Source organism: Spermophilus citellus (assembly GCF_964194105.1).
Source record: "Spermophilus citellus genome assembly, chromosome: 4".
Lineage (NCBI taxonomy): Eukaryota > Metazoa > Chordata > Mammalia > Rodentia > Sciuridae > Spermophilus > Spermophilus citellus.
This window is the reverse complement of record NC_138185.1, coordinates 29,013,585-29,037,099: the sequence shown is the minus strand read 5'-3', so window position 1 is coordinate 29,037,099 and position 23,515 is coordinate 29,013,585. Positions and strand designations below refer to the sequence as shown.

Genomic DNA, 23,515 nt, shown 5'->3' with positions numbered 1-23,515 from the left:
TGGCTTGCTGACCCCACCACCGTACTCCTATATCTGCTGGACTTAGTCACACAGAGGGTTCAAAGAGTAGCTTGCAAGGGCCAGGGTCTTCTCTTCAAACCCATCATCCCTCATTGGAGATCCCTCAGATTCTTTGTTTACCATGCTTCTTTGGAAACTACCGAGTTTTGAGTCAACTGCCTCTTGTAGTTCCTACAGAAGGACTGAATGCTTCTAATGACTTGCACTCACCTCTTGAAGCTTCCAGAAGTAGTCTGTTGTAGTGTCCCTGCCTCCTGTAGGCCTCTGGACTTCCTTTCTCTCGTGTTTCCTTCACACAAACATCATGAATATGTGGTGTACACTGAGTGCCCTCTTGAAGCCCGAGTTACAGTCTCATCTGTAATGCAGCTCCACTTGATCTTTTTTCCTCTAAATTCAACTCAATTTCCAGCATCCCTTGCTAAATTCAACTCAATTTCCAGCATCCCTTGCTTGGATCCAGTTCAAGCTGCATTGCTTCAGCAAGCCATGGAACACTGACCTGAATGTGCTTCCATGGGCCAGGCTGGAGTGCTACCTCTCACTCTTGAAGCCTTTGAGCCCAGAGCCTGCCACAACTCTTCAAGGAAGGCCAGAGGCTGCAGGCTCCCTCAGCCCTGCCCTGCCAGCCTGGGCAATCAGTTTATTTTCTGCTCCCATCATGAGCTGCTCCTGAGGCTAGGAGGAGTGGTAAGCAGACGCACCCTTCCAACTGTATCCCAACTAAAGGTCACACTTCTCAGTTCTCCTTGTAATTAGGTACAGCCATAGGATTATGTTTTAGCTACTGGGCTATGAGAAACCAAAAATGCAACTTTTGAGCTGGGAGCGGTGGTGAATGCTTGCAATCCCAGATACTGGGAGGCTGAGGCAGGAGGACTCCAAGTTTGGGACCAGTTTCAAACTTAGTGTCTCAAGACCGTGAGAACCTACCTCAAAACGAAAAATAAAAAGGGCTGGAGATGTAGCTCAGTGGTAGAGCATCACTGACTGGGTTCAATTCTGCCACCACCAAAAAAGCAACAACTTTTGCTAAAAATGAAATTGTTTTGTGTTTACACTACATACTTTTCCCCCTTGCCTGATTCAGATGCAGAAGTGATTCAACTCCTGCCACAGGGATGAAAATTATATTTTGAGGACCATGAATCTGGAAGGTAGAAGGATACTGGGTCTCTGGGTAGGGCAGACTGTTATATAAGGAATACATAAACATTTATATTATTTAAGATACAAAACTTGACATGTTAAACACATCAGATTTGAGACCAGGTTGAAATCTAAGAATCCCATCATCTTGGCTTCTGGATCTGAGACTTTTCCACATTAAAGTCCTGGAAATGAGGACATAAATGAAAGGATGTGGAAGCCATTTGACACAATCAATGTGGACACAAAGACTTTTCTGGATAGTGACACAATCTAAAGGGCTTTGAAGCAAAGCAGCAGAGCTGGAGAGGTCAGAGACCAACCTCAGGTCTAAGGCTGAGCCAGTTCCTCTTCTCCTGGTGGCCCTACCCTTTGCCATCTTCTCCAGGGTGTGAGGCTGGCTGAGACCACTAAGCCAAAGATGTGCTGGGAAAGAAAGGAGGGTCTTGGAGATCACATCAGAGATGGAGGAGCTTGAATGATAGAAATGGAGAGCTGGGGAACTGAGAGACAGCAGCAATATAGTAGGGCCAGGAGCAGCTTAGCCCTGTCTGTTTGCCCCACCCCAGACAAAGGGAGAGACATTTCCTCAGGGAGTCAAAGCTTTTATTACCTAATAATCCCTAGTGTGGTGCCAGAGATACCGCCCTGGTCCCATTACTCCCCCCAGGGGGCTGCTGGGATGTGAAGGTGTGTTTGAAGGAGGTGAGCTAGAGAGACAGGGATATTTACAGTGTAGGGAGGGGAATGGGGACTTACATGGGGATCCTGGGACAACCATTTCCTCAAGAGTTCTGAGAACTTTGTGCTTTTTTCTTAGCTGGTGCCAAGCTACCTGGAATGGGTTTATCTTCTTTAGGAAAAGATGTTTAAACCAAAGAACAATCCAGCCCAATTTCCAGGCTGAGGATTACACGATATCAATCAAACATCACACTATTTAATTCCCCAATAAAACATTGGAAAAAGGACTATCAGTGCTAACACATTTACATATAAAATCTCCACCTAATAGGTAATAGAAGCCTATGTACCAATTTCTAAAACAGTTATAAGATATATACACAATTTTGGGCATATTAACAAAACAGAATATTACAAAATATTAAAGGCAATTCTCCTGTCCATGGGGCCTCGTCGCCTGTTACTTGAAGTTGGCATAATCTGAGAATGCATCAATGTATTCCTGCACCACCTTGTAGCAGAACTCATACTGCTCCTGGAGAATGAAAGTGGGAAGAATGCCAAGGTTATTGAAGAGTATGTGGAACCACAGTTCCTAACAGAGCTGTTTTTAGAATGGAAATTGGAGAGGAAATGAATGTTTGTGGACTTCCACATGCACCTCGACCTGTCTGCCCAAGTTCTGATAGCTCTGCCCTCTGGATTAGCACAGTGGATGTTCTGCAAATAGAGCTGACTGGACTGGCAAGGACAAATATGAGTATGCTGGGCTGGGAAATGGTGCACCTTCACCATGGCTGCCAGACTGGTATGTGCTCTGCTCTTAAAGTCTCATTTCCTGGTAAACCTCCTAAAATTCACTTTTCTTTTCCCCTCAAACATTTCTCACTCCAGAAGTTTCAGGAAAACATTTGTGGATGTCCACACTGTTAAAAGTCAGATCTCTTAATAGGGAGCCTGAACAGAACAAAGGTAAGTAGTCCTGCTCCCCCACTTCCAACCAACCCAGGGAGAAGCATAAACAAACCCTGTGGGGCACCCGAGTACCCCTTGTCTAACGTGTCACATTCCCACTGGTGATAGAGGGTATATTCCCACTGCAATCCTGCCTCTCAAGGCACTTGCGGGTTTGGACACCTTGGGGAAGGATGGGACTCCTGAGTGGGACTCTGAAGGCCTTCTCCCTAATGGGGAAGGATTACAGATGGTGGTGGCACAAAGACATGAGCACCATACCAGTGTCTGGACCATATGTGGCCTCTGCAGCCGCAGGCTCTTGACAGTCTGGAAGACATCCAATATCCCCTCTGCTTTCACTCGTTCCAGGACTGTGCTCAGGGCACAGAAAGTCCCTGTCCTTCCTGCCCCGGCGCTGAAACAGAGCAGACAGACTTACCATGCCTGCTAAAGCTCTCCAAGCAGAGTGGGTGAGTATGAGTGACAAGGAGCAGACCGAAGCTGAGTCTGGTGCATGATCCATGGAGCTACCACAGGAGGGTATGAGTGGGGCAGGAGGCCCGTGCTCACCTCTGCCAGCCTAGAGGAACTCAGCATACCTCTGGGGAGGCAGTGCACCACTGCTGACTCTCCTTCATGGCACAGGTTACTCCTACTGAGGGCTCACCTGTGGGACCATGTTAACCACCCTCATCTGCACTCCACAAGTACTAGCTCTTGACGTTCACTTACCAACATGCCCAGGTTGACCTGACCTTACCACTGGATCAGGTTAGAGTTCTATTCCTCTCTTCCTTTTCCCTGACAAACCATTTGCAATGGTATGTACCTGCTGGTTCTTTCCTGTGTCTCTCATCTTCTTTGTAAATCCAAGGAATTCAGACTCTGACCTTGACACTATCTACCCCGTTCAATGTCATCAGCCAATTCTCTCACTGGACATTGAGTACCTGCTCTGTGGCAAGGACTGCGGGGGTTAGCGATCTTTCCAGAGAAAAAGACATGCAGTCAGGGAAGGAGAAAGAGGAGCAGAGTTCAGGTAGGGTGCTCAGGAAGGCTCTCTGAATGAGTGCTGTGTGAGCAGACATACCAAGAAGGTGAGGGTGAAGTTCTATGGATATCTGGGAAAGAGTCTCTCAGGACAAAGGCAGGAGTGTGCCAAGGGTGCTGAATCGGATGTAGGAAGGAAGGAGAGTGGTGAGGGTGAGGTCAGAGCCCTGGGAGAATGCCAGCCTAAGTTGCATCCCGCTTCCTGGCCTGACAGGAAGCCCTCAGATCATGTTGGGCCCTTGTTGTTGGGATTCTAAATAAAGGCGAGATTTATAGTTGTTTATATATATGTTTGGTAGTGATGCGCATAGAACCCAGGGCCTTGTGCATGTTGGCAAGCACTCTACCTCTGGGCTATATCCCTAGACCATGACTTACATTTGAAAGGCTCCTGAGGCAGGGCGAGGGGCAAAAAGAAATAAAATAAAATAAAATAAAAGGCTCTCTTAGGCTGCTGTGTTGAGAACAGATTCCAGGCGAAGGTGACAGCAGAGAGACCAGCCAGGAAGGAGGTTGGTACAATTACTGCGGAGAGAAATTGGCTTGGACAGAGAGGACCCTGGAGGAGGCAGTGAAAAATACTTGGATTGTTAGATTATATGCAGGTAGAACACAATTTGATGATGGATTAGATATGATATCTGAGAAAGAGCAGAGAACAGGTTAGTTCCAAGGCTTCTCTCTGGAGTTATCTGGGAAATGGCAAGCTACTTACTGATGTGGAACAGCAGGCCTTGACAGAAACATCAGCAGTTCTCACTTGAACCCTAAGCTAAGGATGCCCATTAGATATCCTTGTGGAAATGACAAGTAGATAATTGGATAGATAAACTTGGTGTTTGGGGGATCACCTAGAGAACTGGTAATAAAGACTTGGGAATTGCTGTTAAAGCCAGGAGACTGAGTGAGCTCTCCTTGGGGTGTTGTCTGTTGATAGAGAAGAGGTTCAAGGACTGGGCCTTGGACCACAAATGGGGAGGAATCAACACAGGAAACAGAAGAAGAGCACATGAGGATGAAAACCATAACAGAAGCCACTTAGGGAGTGTGCTACAGAGAGATCAGTGATCAACTGTGTCCAATACTGATAAAAAGTCAAGTATGATGAGACTGAGAATGACCACTGGCTTCAGCAATCTGGAGGCCACAGGTAGTTCCAGTGGTGCAGTTGAAATGGAGTAAGTGTGTGAGTGGTTGGTGTGACTGGAATGGGCTTAACAGGATAGGAGAATAAAGAAAAGGAACTGGAGAGCTAGTATGGACAAATCTGCTGAGAAACTTTACTATTAAGGAAACTCAGGGTAAACATTTCTTTTTCCTAAAATGCAATCTCAAATAACATGCTCCATGTAAAATTCACCTTTTCTCCCCAAACAAGTCTCCTTATCATCTTTTTTCAGTTGCTTACATCAACTGCTACCAGTAACCTAGGCTCAAACATGAGAAGCACCCTTGACTCTTCTGCTTTTTCGCTGAGCGGTCTTAGTCTTTTCATTTTTCCTTGACTGTTTTCAGAACATTTGCCATTTTCTTTCCCTGTGTTTAAGGAGGCCAGGCCCTCATCCTCATGTTGCCCAACTGGTCTCTCTATTGCTCTCCCATCACGTCCCACATGTTCCCTTGCATAATACCTCACATTGTTCATGTTGTTAAGTTCCCTAGTATTTAATGTGCCAAGTTCAAACTCCAAGACACTCTCTGAGCACTCAGCTCTGTTATGTCTGTCAAACTTGATTGTCACAAGTGTGTAGAGAATCAGATGTGACTGCGTTACTATTACTGTCCTTGATGGAGTCTGCCTGCAAACGGGATATTCTGTCAAGGTATAGATAGGTAACAGCGGACATACTTAAAAACGAGGTGTCTGCTGTCCTTGGGAGGACTTGCCTGCAAACGGGACGTTCTGCCAAGTGGGCCAAGAGGGCACTGAGAAAAATTTTATTATCTGTTCTTAACAAGAGCAGAGCTCGGCATGCTCCAGGTGGAGAGTAGATTAGCCATGAGAAGCGGGTCACTTCTGATTAGAAAGTAAAACTTCTGTATGCTATGTTTAATTAGCTGAAAGACCTGATTTATTGCTGTTGGAAGGCTGCCTTCTTTGTTCACAATACTATAAAAAGATTGCTTGTATATAATAAAGGACTTTTTTTCTGCTGTTGCTTTGCTTGCTCTGCTTCTTCTTTCTTTCCCATGCTGACCTGCACGTGAATTACTGCAACACAAGTGCTCACCAACAACCTGCTCCTGCACAGCTTTCCTCACCATTTGACACATGCTCACCACTGCACCCACCCCTCTGCCACCCATCTAAGAGCTGGGGCCAGCGGTACCTGCAGTGCACAGTGATGGGGTGGTTCCCCGACTGCTGCTGCTGCTTCTGCACAGCTGCAATGATGCTGATCATGCCCTTCCCGTCACTGGGGATGCCCACTTCAGGCCAGCCATGGAAGTGGAACTGTCGGATCTGCCGGCTCTTGTTCTCCTTTGGAGAAAAGAGGGTCAGGGAGGCAGGGGCAGCTCTGCTTTCCCTGAGGGAGGAGCCCCATCTATCGCACAACTTACCCTGGTGTTGGTAACCAGGAGGTCTCGGACGGTATAGCTCTCACATTCTTCCTCCTTCTTCAGCTCCACTGTTATGTCTCCATAGGATACAAGGCCATCAGATGGCCAGTACTGGGCACACTTCTCCTGGCGAGACAAATAAGAGAGGCCAGGGGCTAGTACTAAGTGTGGCAAAGGCAGCATTGCTTGTGAGCAGCCTGACCTCTCACTTTTTTTTTTTGGTACTAGGGGTTGAACTCAGGGGCACTCAACTACTGAGCCACATCCCCAGTCCTATTTTGTATTTTATTTAGAGACAGGGTCTCACTGAATTACTTAGCACCTCACTATTACTGAGGGTGGCTTTGAACTCGTGATTCTCCTGCCTCAACCTCCCTAGCCACTGAGATTACAGGCATTCTACAAGAAATAATTAGTTAACCATTTAGTGTCACTTGTTGACAATCCAGTTTACAATATGACAGAGTCTATGAAGAACTCTGCTGCTCAGTGCTATTCAACACTCAAATGGCTGTGGGGAGGATGAAGAGGGATGGATGTTTTTGTTCCACCCTTACTCCATGATTCCATATTTTATAGCTGCTTACATGTGCCACCTTGCTAATCCAGAAAAGTGGAACCCATTTACACCCTCACCCAGCCATGCTGCTTCACCACAGCCCAGTCCACAGTATCCTTTTATTCCTCTGATCTCGATCTCCTTAATCTGCAATGGTACTTTAAGGTTGCTAGTTCTAGCACTTCTGTCCTTGCAGGAGATGGTTTACTGTCTTTGCTTGCACCTAACTCAATTCCTTCTAAAGCTCCTTGCGTACAGGAGAAAGGATCTGTCTCAATTCATCTTTGCATCTTGAGCACCCTGACCCAGGCCTGGCATTCTATAGGCTCTCAGTAAGTACCTGGTAAATGAATGTGTTTAATGTCTGCAGAATAAGTCAAGGCATAAATATGTAAGTAAAACGTGGTCCATTTCTTTAGAGCATTGTGTGTGTGTTGGGGGGGGGGATCTGAGATTTTTTAGTTTTTTTTTTTAATCGTACTAGAGATTTAACCCAGGGCTGCTCTACCTCTGAACTACATTATCCAACTGGTCTCTCTGCTGTTGGTCTTCCTTGCTGCTCTCCTGATTCCCATCACGTCCTGCATGCTCACCTGCCCAATACCTCATATTGTTCACGTTGTTAAGTTCCCCAACATTTAATGTGCCAAGTTCAAATCAGTCCTGTTTTTTATTTTATTTGAGACAAAGTCTCACAAAGTTGCTGAGGCTGGCCTCCTACCTTAGCCTCCCAAGTCGCTAGGATAACAAGCATGCACCACCACAACCAGAACAGCTGAAACTTAAAAATTCTCAGCCACACATGTTCATTAAGATTTGAAAACATTAAGTACAAAAGAAAAATCATTGATAGTCTCACAGTCCAAATAAAATTACTATTAAAATCCAATTTATTGGGCTGGGGCTATAGCTCAGTGGTAGAGCACTTGCCTTACATGTGCACGTGTGAGATACTGGGTTCCATTCTCAGCACCACATAAAAATAAATAAAGATTTATTTATCTTTATTTGTTCTTCATCTACAACTAATAAAATATTTTTTTAAAATCCAACTTATTTATGTGAGTCAAGGCAGGCCTTGAACTCCTGGCTCAAGTGTTCTTCCAGCCTCAGCTTCAGTTTCCTGAAAAGCTCAGACTCCAGGAGTGTCACCTCATCCAGATTAAAAACCCATTTTACTGACTTTTATTGCTTTTCTTAAGTGTGATCATTCAGTAACTCCTTTATAAATGACACTGAATTTATTCTAACAGACAGGTTATTAAAGTATTGGAGCAAGGAAATGCCGTAGACCAGTGCTTTTCCACTTGTGCTCTCCAGGAATCTTAAGGATCCCTGAAGATGGGGTGCTGAACCACTCTTCAACCATAACTGTTTAAAAAAATCCTAACTAAGGTGCACCTCAACTAGTTATTAATCACTGGTCTCCAGGGCACTGGCAGGTAGAATGATTTTGCTGTCACAGTTCCCTTGAAACAATACCGCCTTCACACAATTTCTCAACCAGGACTGAAGACGGACTTCAAAGTCATTAGAAACACTAGGTTCCAGATGGGAGTGAGGTCAGCAGATTGAGATAGAGAGAAGAGAGCAGCAAGACCATATTTTACAAGAGAAAGAAATACTATGGGCCCTGCAACCAACAGTTTTTAGTACTTTAGATCTTCTTAGGTATGCATAGCAGAGAAAAAGGGCAGAAGGTGGGGAGGCCCCGGGCAGGCATAGCTGGGAATTATAGGAGAGAAGCCCTTCCTAAAGCTGGAGACAGGGGGCTTATCAACAGAGACAATAATGGGAACCCTTCCTTGGTTGGCTAATGGGGGCAGTCAATCACTTGAGGTGGTTCTGACTGACCTCAGGGGGCAGAGTTGTACAGTGAGTTTCAAGGGGACACAGCTATTAGAGGGATACAGGGAGGCAGATAAGGTGGGCTGAAAGAAAACAAATCTGGTAAATATGTGATTAGGATTTAAGGGATGACATGGAGTAAAGAAAAGCTACATAAGACTATAGGACAGATAATGGTAGGGAATTATCTTACTCTGGTGAAGGGGACAGGATTCATTTAATTTAGCCCTCCACATGGGCTCAACAACAAAATTCAACAACAAAACCAAAGGAGCAGGTTATACTCAAAAACAAAGCCAAAGGCTGGGTATGATGGCATGTGCCTATAGTCCCAGCTACTATGGAGGCTGAGATAGGGGGATCACCTGAGCCCAAGGCAACTTGTTGAGTCCCCATCTCAAACCAAGTCAAATCATCTAAGAGGGAAAAGGTGGGAAACAGAGGGAAACAATCCTCAGAGCCCCCCCCCCCACCTCGTCTGTGGAAGGGCGGCAGTGACAGCTGTCTGGCATTAGTTCACAGGCTGTGGTAAGTTGATGGAAGGCACATAGCAGTTTCAATCAGATATCTATTATCCTCTGGGCTAAAGGACCCCTTCCTTAGGAGGCAGGATGTTGGTTTAAAAAATCCAGAAAAAACTGTAGCAGCACTGGCTATCCTAACTGTATCCCAGGCTAAAAATGCCAAGATTCTGCTGGGATGGAAAAGTGAGACAAGGACAATGGGAAATGCATGGCCATGAGGAATATGGGAGACCCGTCTCAAGGACAGAGGCTGTGACCCAGCATATAAATCATGCCCTACTTAGCCCATTGAGGGTAGAGGGGATAGGAGAAAATGAAAACTAGGGGATTTAAAATAAGCAAGTGAAACTAAAAGGAAGGGCCCAATTTAAGTGTGGGGACTAAATAACCAAAAAAAAAAAAGTTCCTAAATTTCATATGCATAGGTAGATTTTTTTTCCTCAAGGTCTCTAAAAGCCCAAAGATGATTTTAAGATAAAGTGTAACATGATTACATTTGTATTTTTCAAAAGGGTGCTGTGGAGATTGTGGAAATCAAAGAAAGAAATATTCCTGGCTGCCATGTGAAGAACTGACTCAATGGGACTGGAAGCAGGAAGACAGGTTGCCAGGAAACTCCAGGTAGACCTAGTGCTGGCATGGTTTGTGAGAGGTGTAACCACTGCTCCATGTGCATGTCCCTTAGTAGGTTAGAGATGATGGTATATTGCATGAGTGGCATTGTTAAGCTAGAGTGAAGTGGATATGCTCAGCAGGTATCAGGACTCACTGATAAACTGCATGTGGTGGTGAGGAAAAGAGAGTAAGGAAGGGAAATCCTAGACTTGTAGCAGGAGCAGTGGGGTGGAAGATGGTCCTGTTTATTGAGATAGTTCAGAGTGGGGTGAATTAGCATGGAGTGTGGGGAGAAAAATCAAGTTTCATTTGGGCCATTTGGAGCCTTAGATTCTTTTTTTGGAGAGGTACTGGGGATTGAACTCAGAGGCACTCAACCACTGAGCCACATCCCCAGTCCATTTTTTTTTTTTTTTTTTAAGAGACAGGGTCTCACAGTTGCTTAGTGCCTTGCTTTTTGCTGAGGCTGGCTTTGAACTCGCAATCCTCCTGCCTCTGCTTCCCGAGAAGTTGGGATTACAGGCATGCGCCACTGGCTTGAGATTCTTAATAATCAACCACATGAAGATATCAGTAGGTACTGGATACATTAGTACACAATGGGAAATGCATGGCCATGAGGAATATGGGAGATCCCAGAAGGGGAGTAGGTAACTATACTGGGGGCAAAGATTTAAGGCTTTGGTGTATGGATTGTATTTAAGACCACAGGCTTGGCTGAGATCCTCAAGGACAGCATGTCATAAACAAATGGGCTAATAAGGCCTGAGTATAGAATCCTCCAGAGAGTGTTTAGAGGTCATGCAGAGGAGAAAGAGGTCACAAAATAAATGACAAAGGAGCTAGCAAGGCTAGTGACAGGGGTGAGATTGTGGAAATCAAAGAAAGAAATATTCCAAGAAAGAGGGAAGCACTGACTATTTCGAATATTGGTATAAGGACAAAAACAAGAACAAACAAAAGGAATAAGAAAAAAGAGAGAGAAATGATCTTTGGATTTGTCAAGATAACAGACAATGTCACTGTGATCTTAACTAAAGCAGTCCCACTGCAGTCAAGAATGAAAGGAACAGAGTGAGGTGAGAACTTAAAGGGGAAAGCAGACGCTTTAAAGGAACTTGTCTAGAAAGAAGTACATAAAAACAGTATCTAGATGGAAGGGGATGTGGGATTAGGGGAGATAATTTTGTTTTTTAAAGATAGGAAATGTAATAGTGTGGGCTGCTAAGTAGAGAGGGGAGCTGTTGATGGAGACAAGAGTAGCAAGGATCTTCCAGTGGCAAGATCCTTGAGGGAGGTGGGAATGGGACCAAGAGCACAGTGGATGGCTACATCGAGCTGTAGGATCCCTTTCCCCAGGATGGCAGGTAAGAGAACTGTTACAGATGTGAACGGGCTGGCTGCTTGAGGAAGGTATTCTTGTCCAATTTCTTGAAAAATGAGGCCAAGCCATAGCTAAGATATATGGCGGGATAGGCAAGGGGATTCTGCAGATCTGAGGGAGAGAAGAAGGAACAGGGGGCCTGGGGTTGTGGCCCAGTGGTAGTGTACTTGCCTGTATTGTGAGGCACTGAGTTTGATTCTCAGCACTGAATATAAATAAATAAAATAAAGGTTTATCAACAACTTTAAAAAAAAAAAAGAAAGAAAAAAGAAGGACCAGCAATAGAATTGCTAGGTAGTGCTTTACCCACATTAGATTTGTGGTTATGAATTCAGTGGGAGAACAGTCAGCAGAGTTTTGTTTTTTTTTTTTCCAGTGATGTTTGCTATCATATGTAGATATGTAACTGGATTTAACAGAGTAGAGGCCTTGCCATGAAAGAAAGTAAGAAAGTATGAGGTAATAATGGGTGTTAGAAAGGGAAGGATAATAATGACAAGCCACACAAACTTTACAAACAGAACACACAGGAAGGTGAAAATATGATCCATGACTGACATTGACAAAGTGGAGCAGTCAATGGCTCTAATATTTGGTGAAGATAAACAATTACTGGAATAGAAGTAAGAAGTACCATGTTGTATTGGAGGTGATAAACAGGGTATAGAATGTCCTATCAATATTCTAAAGGCATGGGGATGAAAAGATCATGGTTTGACCATGGGAACTGGTAGCTGAGGAAGCCAAGAAACAGAAAGACTAAGGGTAGATGGATCATCCTCATGGATACTGATGCCTCCAAAACCAGAGATAGAAAACCAGGCACAGGGACACATGCCTATAGTCCCAGCTGAGCTGAGGCAAGAAGATCACTTGAGCCCAGGAATTCAAGATCAGTCTGGGCAACACAGTAAGATCCCACTGCAAATCAACCAACACCCCCTCACCAAAACAAACAAACACCAAATTGACAAAAGAACAGAAACAGGAATAAAGGCCCCAAAGGGGTGGTAAACCAGGTGAAGAAGTCATTAAGTGGGAGAAGAGAGCTTGGGAGCTGAGGTTTAATCTCAGATTTAATTTTCAGGTTATGGACTCTATACAGTGGCATCCTGATGAAGCCTAAGCTCAGCTTTTCTGTCTTTTCTCCTGTGGTCTTTGTTCACCCTCCTTGCCTTAGACAGCACTAAGTCTCTTTATGGTACAAGGCTGACAACAGTAGTAGGGACTCAACTTTGTGGGCATCGTGATCTACTGATGCTTTAAATAAGCAGAATGAGAGTCAGGTTGGGCTGGCACAGTGCGGGAGCTGGTAGCACTGCCCTGCTCACACTGATGCCTGTTCCAAGCTGTGGCCACTGAAGGAACCCATGCCTTCCCAAGCATCTTGATGCATCCATTTGGTTAAAGTGGAAAAGAACGAGAAAACTCAAAGAGAAATTTTAATTCCTTTGAGATTTTTATTTATATGGTAGAAAATTTATGTTTGGGGATCAGACTTTTATAATACGTAAGGAGTGGTGGTGTCACTTTGTATAAACATACACACCCTTCACTATGTTATTTAGGCTTACTGCGTTTATCTCTGGGAGCTACACTTGACATGAATGAGAGATGAAACAATAAGTGAAATTTTATCTTGGAGGCCAGTGAGGCCTTATGAAAAATGCGACTAATGTCCTGTTCTGATTCACTAAGAAGTTTCTGAGAGCAAAAGCTACTGGCTATTTTGATGGCCCTGGGAAGGCAGAGGCTAAGGCACAGTGGCAGAAGGAAAGGAGGTCCACCCAACTGATAATAGGCTTGACCAATGGATTGGAGGACTAGGTGTGCATGGCTCTTCCCCTCACTGTTACCCAAGAGAAATGCTTCCTGCCCCTCTACCCTAAACTCTCATTAAGCTCTCTTCAAGACTGAAAGAGTCTGAGGGGTAGGGATGTAGCTCAGTGGCACAGTGTTTGCTCAGCATGTGCCAAGCTGTGGGTTCATCCCCAGTACCAAGTAAGTTTGAAAAGAAGCCTAATAATCAGTCTAGACAGGGTCAGAGATATTCACTGAGCTACATTTCATTATAGGGCAGTGGACCAAGAGATGTCTCTGAGCTTCCTATTCTAGCTCTTCTGCCTATTCTTTGGGCCTTCCCATCATTTACCTGCAGATGGAATGGGGAAAAACATGTAAAGCTCTGGTCTAATCCACATATCCCCTTGTGGCTATCAGAGGGCTAGCAGACATGCACTAGGCCCTGATAACACAGCCACTTCTGTCCCAGTTGGCCTTTGTTACTCAGTGCATGTTTTTTTGAGTGCAAGGCCAAAGACTTAACCAAACCTCCCATTTCATCAATCTTGTTACTAATAATAGACAAAGACCTACGAAGGATGCCTGTCAATTTGGTACATAATACAAGCCTGGGAAGACTAGCTACTGAGTGAAATGACTGAACAAAAAACAAAAACCCACAAACCACAAACCTGACATAATGAAATGTTGGGGTAAGAAAATGTGTGAAGCCTGTATCAAAGTTAAATAAACTGTACAAGAACAGAATGGGAACTAACTGCTTGGAACCAATGTAAAACAAACTCAGTGACTCCTGAGTGGGTGCTGTGCTTAACTCTTTTCCTATTGGGCCCTCCTCACCTCTCCACCCTCTCTGACCAGCTCAGCAGAGTTCAAGCCATCAACAAAACTTCCATAGTTCCCCTCTGCTTCTGGCTTGCCCATTTCTCCTCACTGTTCTCCTGCTGTTACCAAGGGATTAAAAACAGAACAAACAAAAACAAAAACAAACAAAAAAACACACCATAAACTGGATTTGTCAAAAACTCTTAAAGTGCTTTAAAAAGTTTCAACTCTTCATTATAGCTTAGGAGAAACTTTCCTACCAAGCCTTGCTAGCTTCTCCAGAATCATTTTATTGATTCTGATCCTTACATCCTTCCTTGTTACATACCATCCCAGGCCTAAAGAAGCACCCAATTACTGCACTGTATAACCTCAACAGAAAGAGTGTTTATAAGAATAAGTGGGCTGGGGATGTGGCTCAAGCGGTAGCACGCTCGCCTGGCATGCACAGGGTGCTGGGTTCGATCCTCAGCACCACATAAAAATAAAATAAAGATGTTGTGTACACCAAAAACTAAAACACAAATATTAAAAAATTCTCTCTCTTAAAAAAAAAAAAAAAAAAAAAAAAAGAATAAGCACAGTGGAAGCACAGACTGGCTGCCAGTAATGAGAGTTAGAGGGAGAATCCCTGAGATGAGAGTGCCCCATGGAGGTGGCATGACTGAATCAGTAGTAGTGGTGAGATTTCTTCTATTCCCTGGGAGCTCTGGGGGACCTCTGAGTCCCCAGACAACACTTTTTAACTGACTTGAGGGAGTGGTTTTTTTTTTTTTTTTTTTTTTAAGACTTCCTTGTTAAGCCTGTGAAGCATGGCTGGTCTGGCACTGGGTCACTTTGTCCTCTGGCTTTATCCCTCTTAAATCACCTACTCAGCCAAAAAAGCGCACGTTTCTAGGGGGAAAACTCCATTTCCTTATTAATGAAATTTAAGTCGTACATTTCTTGCTTTTGTTATTTCTCAAATTCTATTGTTTTCTTTCATTTAGCCAGAAGAGGTGACCCCTTCTTAGAGACACTCACCATGCCCTGGACTGGCTCTGTATCCCTCCTCTTGCTGGTTCTGTCCTGCCTGGGGGGGTTGGGTTTAGAGAATGTGTGCAAAGGCTAGGCTGGGGGCTGTATTCTGGAGAAAAGTGAAAGGGTGGGAACTGCTTTGCTTTCCAGTCCTGGGAGAAGCTGATGATAGCTCAGACCCTAACAGACTGGATAATAAGTCTGAAAATGGCTTTGTGGACAGTATAAGTCAAAGTAAAAATTAAGAACTACCTTCTAGCCTACCCCTACCCCTATACACACACTTGTTCACACTGTCTCTCTCACAGCCCAGGACCTTTTTGAACTCACCTGGCCTCTCTCCTCCAGTTCTGTTAGCATCACGATGGAACATGATTTCCACTCCCAGATCATACGCCAGAAGTCTTCAATTGTGTGGAGAAGAGGGCCCTGGCTGGCAATGTAAGAGTCCTTCTGCCGGTAGCCCTATACAGACCAGGTCAATTACAGGGAAGAGGTGGTATAATCAGGGAGGGGTGAATGGAAAAGATGGGCCTTTCTTGGAGGCAATGAGACAAGACACTAGGAAAGGATAGGAGCTGCTGGAGGCAAATCCATCCCAGGCAGAGCTCCCCTGTGGCCAAAGATCAAACTCTGGGGAAAGGAAAGGGGTGCTGGAGATAGGATGAGAAGAACAGGAATGGGAAAGGTCAGGTCAGTTTTTTTTAACCTAGATGAGTGTGCGGTAAAGTTTCACTTTAGGTATCACACTAGAGTGAACTATCTGTTTTGCCCACCTTCTATTCTTTGGGGCTGGACAAACCTAGTAAGCTAGGTGGGTGGGAAGGTATCAGAATTCAGTAATTGCGGGCTGGGGATGTGGCTCAAGCGGTAGCGCGCTCGCCTGGCATGCGTGAGGCCTGGGTTCGATCCTCAGCACCACATACAAACAAAGATGTTGTGTCCGCCGAAAACTAAAAAATAAATATTAAAAAATTCTGTCTCTCCCTCTCTCACTCTCTCTTTAAAAAAAAAAAAAAAAAAAGAATTCAGTAATTGCTGACTGATTCAAATAAGATCCTCCCAGGGAGATTTGTGAGGGAAGCACTGTTAAGTCCAGGGAATTTCTATGGGGTGCTGGGAGCTCACGCACAGCCAACACTTACATCAATGAAGGATGCATTCACATAGTCTGTGTTCTCTTCACCTCGCTTAACTGGAATGATCACTCTGTTGAATTCATCTGCAGGAAGAACAGTGGCTGGTAGCTCACCAACATGCCCAATCTCTCGCTTTCCACTGCTCCTGCCCTTGGCCCTTAGCAGATGTAATCCCAGCTGGGCAAGGGCAAGCTTGTTTCTTGCCCAGGAGAAAGAAAGGCTTTGCCTCTTTATGATATTTTATTTACAGGGGCCATTAAAGCACTGGGAGCATCAAGAGGTAATGCCCTGATTCTTGTCTCCAAACCAATCATTAATTAGTCCCTGAGAAGTAGAAAGGGTGGAAAGAATTAGGGGATAGGACACTTACATGGAATGATCTGTAAAACCCTGTTCTTCTTCATGTTGGCTGGAAGGTTTCCAGTCCGCATCTTGTCATTCTGGATTTTGATTGATGTTAATTTCTGAATGAGGAAGGGAAGTGGAACATTATTGACCCAGTAACTAAACCTGACAAGACTACCTGTCACCAGGCCTGCATCTCCAGGGTCCTTGTCAGCACTGTTCTTCCCCTAGGGCCCTGATCTCCATTTCTACATGTTTTTGTTGGAACACTGTTTCTTCTTTCTTTAAGCTCAGGAACAAGTCAAGTCAGTGTTTAGTAAATACTGCCTTCCAGACTCTTTTTCTTAATATTTATTTTCAAGGTGTAGATGGACACAACACAATGCCTTTATTTTTATGTGGTGCTTGCTTTATTTATTTATTTATTTATTTATTTTACTTCACCCATGTTAGGTGAGCGCTGTACCACTGAGAGACAACCCCTTCCAGGCTGTTGTATGAGTTCTTCTGGGATTCCTTTGGCCTAGAACTTTATGATCCTGGAGCTAGGATTCCAGGATGAAGAAGGAACTAGGTCCACCCGATGCCCACCTTGCTGTTCTACCCACAGTGGTAGTCTTAGACTTCTTAGAAAAACTTATCCAAATGTGTATCCCCTCTTCCCCTCATGTTCTTCCTGATCCTTGCTACTCAAAGTGTAGCCCATACATCATCAGCATTTGTCCCCATTTTGTTAGAAATGCAGAATGTCAAATGCAAAGTGTCAGGATCTAACTCAGACTTATTGAATCAGAACCTGTATCTGTCAGGATCCCCAGCGTATACACCATAGTGTGAGAAGAACTGCTTTTAAGGAAAGGTGTCATTCTCACCTGAACCTACAAATCACTTGCTTCTGGGAGCACTTTTCATTGATGAAAGCATGACTTAGGATGCTTTTGGTGGAAAGGATTAAACTCAGGATCTCATGAATACTAAGTACATGATCTACCAGTGAGCTACACAGCCCTGACACAGGCTTTATGTGTTGAGAGACATTATCTAATGGCAGTAGCAGTCAGCAATCTAAGATCCATAGGCTAAATCCAGACTGCTGCCTATAAATAAAGTCTTACAGAAACAGCCCTACTCATTTGTTCACAATCTGTCTATGCCTGCTTTGGTGCTACAATAGCAGTAGTAAGCAGTTGGGACAGAGACTGTATGGTCTATAAACTCTAAAATATTTATTATCTGGTCTTACAGAAAAATTTTGCCCTGGCTATATATAATCACCTGTGGGCTTTTTTTTTTTTTAACAAAACAAAACAAAAAACATTGTTACCTGTTTTTCTTTCCCCCTAAACCAAACTGAAGTGACTCCTAACAAGGAAGATGAGTTGAGAATAACAGGAGCTGAAAGGGCCACTTCCTTAAACCACTGGCATGCCTCACCAGGGGTCTTACCATCTGTGGGCAAATGCACAAGGAGTCATTTACCCAGACCCACAATTCCTAGACCAAATGGACCCTTCAATCTGGAGTTGGTCATCTAGTACCAACTCACCTTAAACTCTTCTTCCAATCCATTGTTGCTGGTCCCTGGGATTTTGTTGTAAATTTTTTGCAGGTGGGTTTCTAGAGAGGTCACTTCCAGTTCTGTATCCCCATAGAGATAATGCTCCAGAAGGGCTTGGTATATAAAAACATACTGCATCTGAAACACAGAAGATGCCAAGTTCTCAGTTATAAACAACACAGTCCTAATGATACCACATCATCCCTCCCATCCCCAGACCACTTTTCTTTTCTTTTGATCCTAGCAGGGGCAAAATGATTCCTCTTATTGCCCTGACTCAGAGAAGCAGGACTTGAAATGCATGAGTCCTTCTGGTGGTGGTTAGCTTGGAAGGCAGTATTCCTATCTGCCTTGGGGATGGTGGAAGCTTAGTGAGGGGGACATATGCAACACTTCTCATTCTGAGAGGGCAGATTCAAGTTTGAAAGGACTGTCAGAAGTAGAGATACATAAAGTCTGTGATAATCTGTAATGCCCAGCCTCCTGACAGCTTCCCTCCTCATGCTGTGCCCTGGCTACAAAGCCCATCTCATTGCTGCTCCTGGATGTGGCTGAGCTATATCATGACTCACTTGCTTTCCTCAAGGACTGTTCCTTTTTTTTTTTTTTTTGTGGTGCTGGGGATTGAACCCAGGGTCTTGTGCATGTGAGGCAAGTACTCTACAAACTGAGCTATATCCCCAGCCCATGTTCCTTTATCTTTTAAAGACCAGTGAAAATGACAGCTGCCTTCCTGGCATGCCCATACCCAAAGTCAAAACCTCCTCTGTGCTTGCTTGCTTGCTTTTGATACTAGGGATTGAACCCAGAGGTGAGGGGTGCTGTACAACTGAGTTATATCCCCAATCCTTTTTTGAGACAGGGTCTTGCAAAATTCCCAAACTGGTCTCATACTTGCGATCCTGCTACCTCAGCCTCCTGAATAGCTAGAATTATAGGCATAAATCACCGCACCCAGCTGGTATTCTCTTTAAGCACTTTGTTTTGGTATCAGGAATTGAACCCAGGGGTGCTTAAGCCACATTCCCAGTTCTTTTATTTTTTTTGAGACAGGGCCTCACTAAATTGCTGAGGCAGTACTTGAACTTGTGATCCTCCTTGCCTCAGCCTCCCAGGCTGCTACGATTATGAGTGTGTGCCACTGAGCATGGCTGAGTAGATAATTTATAAGGGCTCTTCATCACACTGTATGATGATGATCATTTACAATAACCTGGGAGACTGAGTGAGCCCTTGAGGTAGGCAGATATTTTAGCCCCAGGAAAAAACCTACTGCCACCTTCACCCACAGATTACTCACATCTGTTTGCACCATCTGGCAGCGCTGGGCCCGGATTCGGCTCACAAAGCCATATACATCCACCTTCCGCTCTGTATGCATCATGTCCAGCATGGCATCAATGACGACAAAGGTACCAGTGCGCCCTACACCTGCACTGTAGCCAGAAGGCAGAGGATGGTTACTGGGATGAACAGCATGCCTTACTGGAGGAAGCAGGGAGGACAACAAAGGCTGGGGCTCTTTTTCTAGGCCTCTAAATTCTAACTCTGAAGGGGAGGGAGTTAGGACTCTCTTGGAACCAGAAACTCCACTCTTCCCTGACCTTCTGATCTCTAGCTATCAGCATTAGGAACTCTGAATCTGAAGGCTGCAAGGATACATGGTCATCACATAATCCAACTCCACAGCAGTCCTTGGAGGACTGCTCTTCCTTCCCTCTTTTCTCAAGTCATATTCTCTACCAGCAGTAGACTTGAGGAGTCTCTCTTGTTGCTCCCCTGGGGCCCTAGTGCTCATGTTCTCTATGCCACCTTCCTCAGCCAGGGACCCTATGCTGTTTCCTGCTCTGGCCAAGTGGGCAGAATGTGGGGAGCAGAGTCAGGACATACTGACCTGCAGTGGACCACAATAGCCCCTGCATACTGAGGGTTACAGGCCTTCACTTTCTTGAGGAACTTGAGCATGCCGATTGGGGTGAAAGGCACCCCAAAGTCTGGCCAGCTGGTAAAGTGGAACTGAGTGATGAGGCGCTGTGGTTTTCTGTTGGTCACGTCACCCACCTGTGAAATGAGGAAATCCTTTATGTTGGCCTTGATAACCAGGACTGGGCATCTCATGGGAGGGAAGGTACAACAATGATTGTCAGTTACAATGAGAAAGAGAGTGTATCCAAGAAATTTCTGACCATGGCCAGAGAATCTTCCTAGTAACTCCATGAGTTAGGCAGGGCTGTTAATATTATTCTCAACCTATAGGTGTGGAAGGTAAAACTCAAGAGAACTTCAATGACCTATCAAGGCTTCAGAATGAGTAAATGGCAAGGTCAAAACCAAAGTTCAGGACTCCTGACTCTTGGTAAGGCCCTTTCTAAAGCACCACAGGCTCTTCAGCTAAAGGCAACTTTGGCTCAGGCCTCCACAGTTGCTCTGGAGTGCAAAGAATATGCCCACCTGGTCCTTGCCATCAGAAGCCTTTGAAGTAGGAAAGGTGACTCTAGTATCTGGCAGATTGTGCTACCTCCCAATCCCCCACTCCATAGTGCTTGGTCATATCTTGGATCAAACTCCACATCAGTTGGTACTTTACCCCCAAGTCATGAAAACATTGTCCTTTTAAGGTCTGAGAAGCTCTCTGAAGGTCAAATCTCTGGTTTCAGACTTAAACATATCGCACACTTAGTGATTCTTGACCATATTGGATAGGAGGGGGGACAACAGCCTGTTCCCATCCTCTCAGTGGTTAGCTGATCCTAAACAAGACTGGGAAAGGAGGCGGGAGACAGTACCTGCTGAATGCAGAACTTTCGTACTGTGTAGTCCACCAGGACAGTCACATCCTCTACAGACACACGGATATTCCCATAGGTCCAGCAACCTTGGTCTGGCCAGTACTGGGCACACTTACACTGGAAAGAAATAGACACATACCCCCTCATCTCAGATTGCCCCTGGCTGATGCAAAGGGCCATAATGAAGTCCCCAGAAAGCCCTAGCACCTCTATTTTCACCTCGGACAGCTGTGGGCTTATTCATTCTAACTTCCTTTTATCAAATTCCTCAGCTTCCATAATCTCTTCACAGAGCATCAGTCCCATACTTATCTTTCCCACACTCACCCCTTCAATTCAGGGCAAATCTGAAGTAATTTTATTTATAAAATCTGTCCTTCCACAATATCCCAGGTCAGGATTTAGGGGCAAGCCTGTCTGAACTCCTGGAGCCAGCAGTCTGATATGAGAGGGCCACCAAGATGGACTATGGCAGACTATAAACCTGCCATGAGAGGTCTAAGGCCTTCTCTGTTTGGAAGCTTTAAAGAATCAGAGGTCTATTTGAAGGAATCTAACCTAAAGCCCAGTCCTAGCATTATCCCTCTTAGGCACTGGGGAGCTGCTGATCAACCCTTAAACACCCCAGGACGGTGAGCAAGGTGATTCAAAGGCCATCCTTGAGAAAGATTGCCACAAATGGGGATTCTTCTCTGGGGCTTGATATAGAACCCAGAACTGGCACTGGCTGTGACCCACTGATGATGCTGGATAAGGCCAGAAGTAGACGTGGCAGCCACACAAGGAAAAGGAGCAATCAGAAATCTGACTACAGGACCAGGCCCCAAGCCTCAGGTTGTTCTGCATTCCTTCAGGGTGTCAATTCGCACAGGTCCCTCTGTCAACTTTAGGATATACCAAAGGCCTCATCAGGAGATGGGATAGGAAACCAAGGGAATAAGGGACTTGAGAAACTAGGGGAGAATAGCCTCTGTGGTTTTCCCTTAACTAAAGGCCTATGTCTTCCTTCCAAGTTATTTGAGAACCAGAGCAAGCTGTTTGACTACCGGATGTGGGAATGTGCCCTAGCCCCCCTAAGGTTCATCCGAGGCTTCCAGGCCATAGAAGAGTCTAGTACATACATCAGCTTGTGTTTGTCTGAATGATCCATGGCACAATAGCCACAAAGTAAAGATAGCCAGGCTCCAACTCAGAGCTCCAGAGAGTAGCCTTTCTGCTGGCCACACCATATCAAGACCCCCCTTATCTAATTTCTCCACTTACCTCTTTTCGCTCTTTTAGGTTGGTCACCATGACGATGGTGGCTGTGTTTTGTTCCCAGATCATCCTCCAGAAATCATTTACTGTTTCTTCTTTTGGTCCTAAAGTAGCCAACAGCAAAGATTAAAACACACACACACACACACACACACACACACACACATGAAAGGTAAGAAAGGTGCTAAGAAATTAGGAAGATCCATTTCTGGCTTTTGAAATCCTATGTCCATGTTTTCAGCTAAATATCCAACCCAACTACCTAAAATTTGAATGTTTCCCTTGTAACCACCATGTATGTGCCAGGCACTTGACCATGATTGGAGGCAAGAAGCTGTCAAAATATAACAGAACACAGTGTCTCTCAAGGATATTATAGTTGGGGATTAGAAATTATGACTGCTTATTGAATACCTACATTATGGTCCAGATAATAGGCTAGATGCTGGATGTGACATTTACTCCTTCCTATCATGCTGAGGTGAACGTTTTCAGCCCCAAAGATGAGTGACTTGTCTAGGCTGGAATTCAAAATTTACAAGAAGGGGGCTGGGGATGTGGCTCAAGCGGTAGCACGCTCGCCTGGCATGCGTGCGGCCCGGGGTTCAATCCTCAGCACCACATACAAACAAAGATGTTGTGTCCACAAAAAACTAAAGAATAAATATTAAGGAATTCTCTCTCTCTCTCTCTCTAAAAAAATAAAAATAAAAAATAAAAAAATAAAAAAAATTTACAAGAAGATTCTAAACAATTATCAGGTAACAAAGAAAGAAAGAAATGGGACCTAACAGAGACTAATGAAATTCCCAGAGTGTTTGTAAAGAGAAGCCTTAGGAGACTTAGGAGGCTAGAGAGCCTCTGACAACCAATCCAACATGGAGCCAAGGAAGGCTCCAGAAGGATTTTAAATTAATCTTTTTTAAATTAAACCTTGTGTATCTGAAAGTACTGAGAGGAAATATATATACTTCTAATAATGATTTTAGGGGATGCCTAGTGTGTGCAAGGCCCTGGGACTGATCACCAGCACTGCAAAAAAGTTCAGGGGAAAAATTAGAGGTAGGCATATTAAAAAGGTAAATGACTAAGCCTCCTTATATCAAAGAAAACATTCGGCATTTGGTTTTTTGGGATTGGCTAACTTCACTTAGCATTATCTTCTCTAACTCCATCCATTCACCGGCAAATGTCATGATTTTATTCTCTTTTACTGCTGAGTAATATTCCATTGTGTGTATATGCCATATTTTTTTTTTAATCTACTCATCTATTGAAGGGCAACTAGGTTGGTTCTACAGTTTAGCTGTTGTGAATTGTGCTGCTATAAACATTGATGTGGCCGTGTCCCTGTAGTATGCTGTTTTTAAGTCCTTTGGGTACAGACCGAGGAGAGAGAGAGCTGGGTCAAACGGTGGTTCCATTCCCA

The 23,515-nt window shown here is 44.5% G+C and overlaps 1 protein-coding gene across 4 annotated transcripts in view; it reads right to left on the bottom strand.

The window, feature by feature from the left end:
- Positions 1-2,090: 2,090 nt before the first annotated feature.
- The window catches only part of PTPRA (protein tyrosine phosphatase receptor type A), a 132,352-nt gene continuing 110,927 nt past the window's right edge, over positions 2,091-23,515 (bottom strand). For all 4 annotated transcript variants that reach the window (XM_081293149.1, XM_081293147.1, XM_081293148.1 and 1 more), the window contains 12 exons: positions 22,093-22,190; positions 20,827-20,946; positions 19,935-20,101; positions 19,341-19,476; positions 18,029-18,178; positions 16,508-16,601; positions 16,144-16,220; positions 15,329-15,463; positions 6,424-6,549; positions 6,192-6,343; positions 3,091-3,226; positions 2,091-2,389 (listed from right to left, as the gene is read on the bottom strand). In XM_081293149.1, the coding sequence (XP_081149275.1) occupies positions 2,315-2,389; positions 3,091-3,226; positions 6,192-6,343; positions 6,424-6,549; positions 15,329-15,463; positions 16,144-16,220; positions 16,508-16,601; positions 18,029-18,178; positions 19,341-19,476; positions 19,935-20,101; positions 20,827-20,946; positions 22,093-22,190 (1,466 nt within the window). In that variant the 3' untranslated portion in view covers positions 2,091-2,314. The remainder of the gene's footprint in view (positions 2,390-3,090; positions 3,227-6,191; positions 6,344-6,423; positions 6,550-15,328; positions 15,464-16,143; positions 16,221-16,507; positions 16,602-18,028; positions 18,179-19,340; positions 19,477-19,934; positions 20,102-20,826; positions 20,947-22,092; positions 22,191-23,515) is intronic.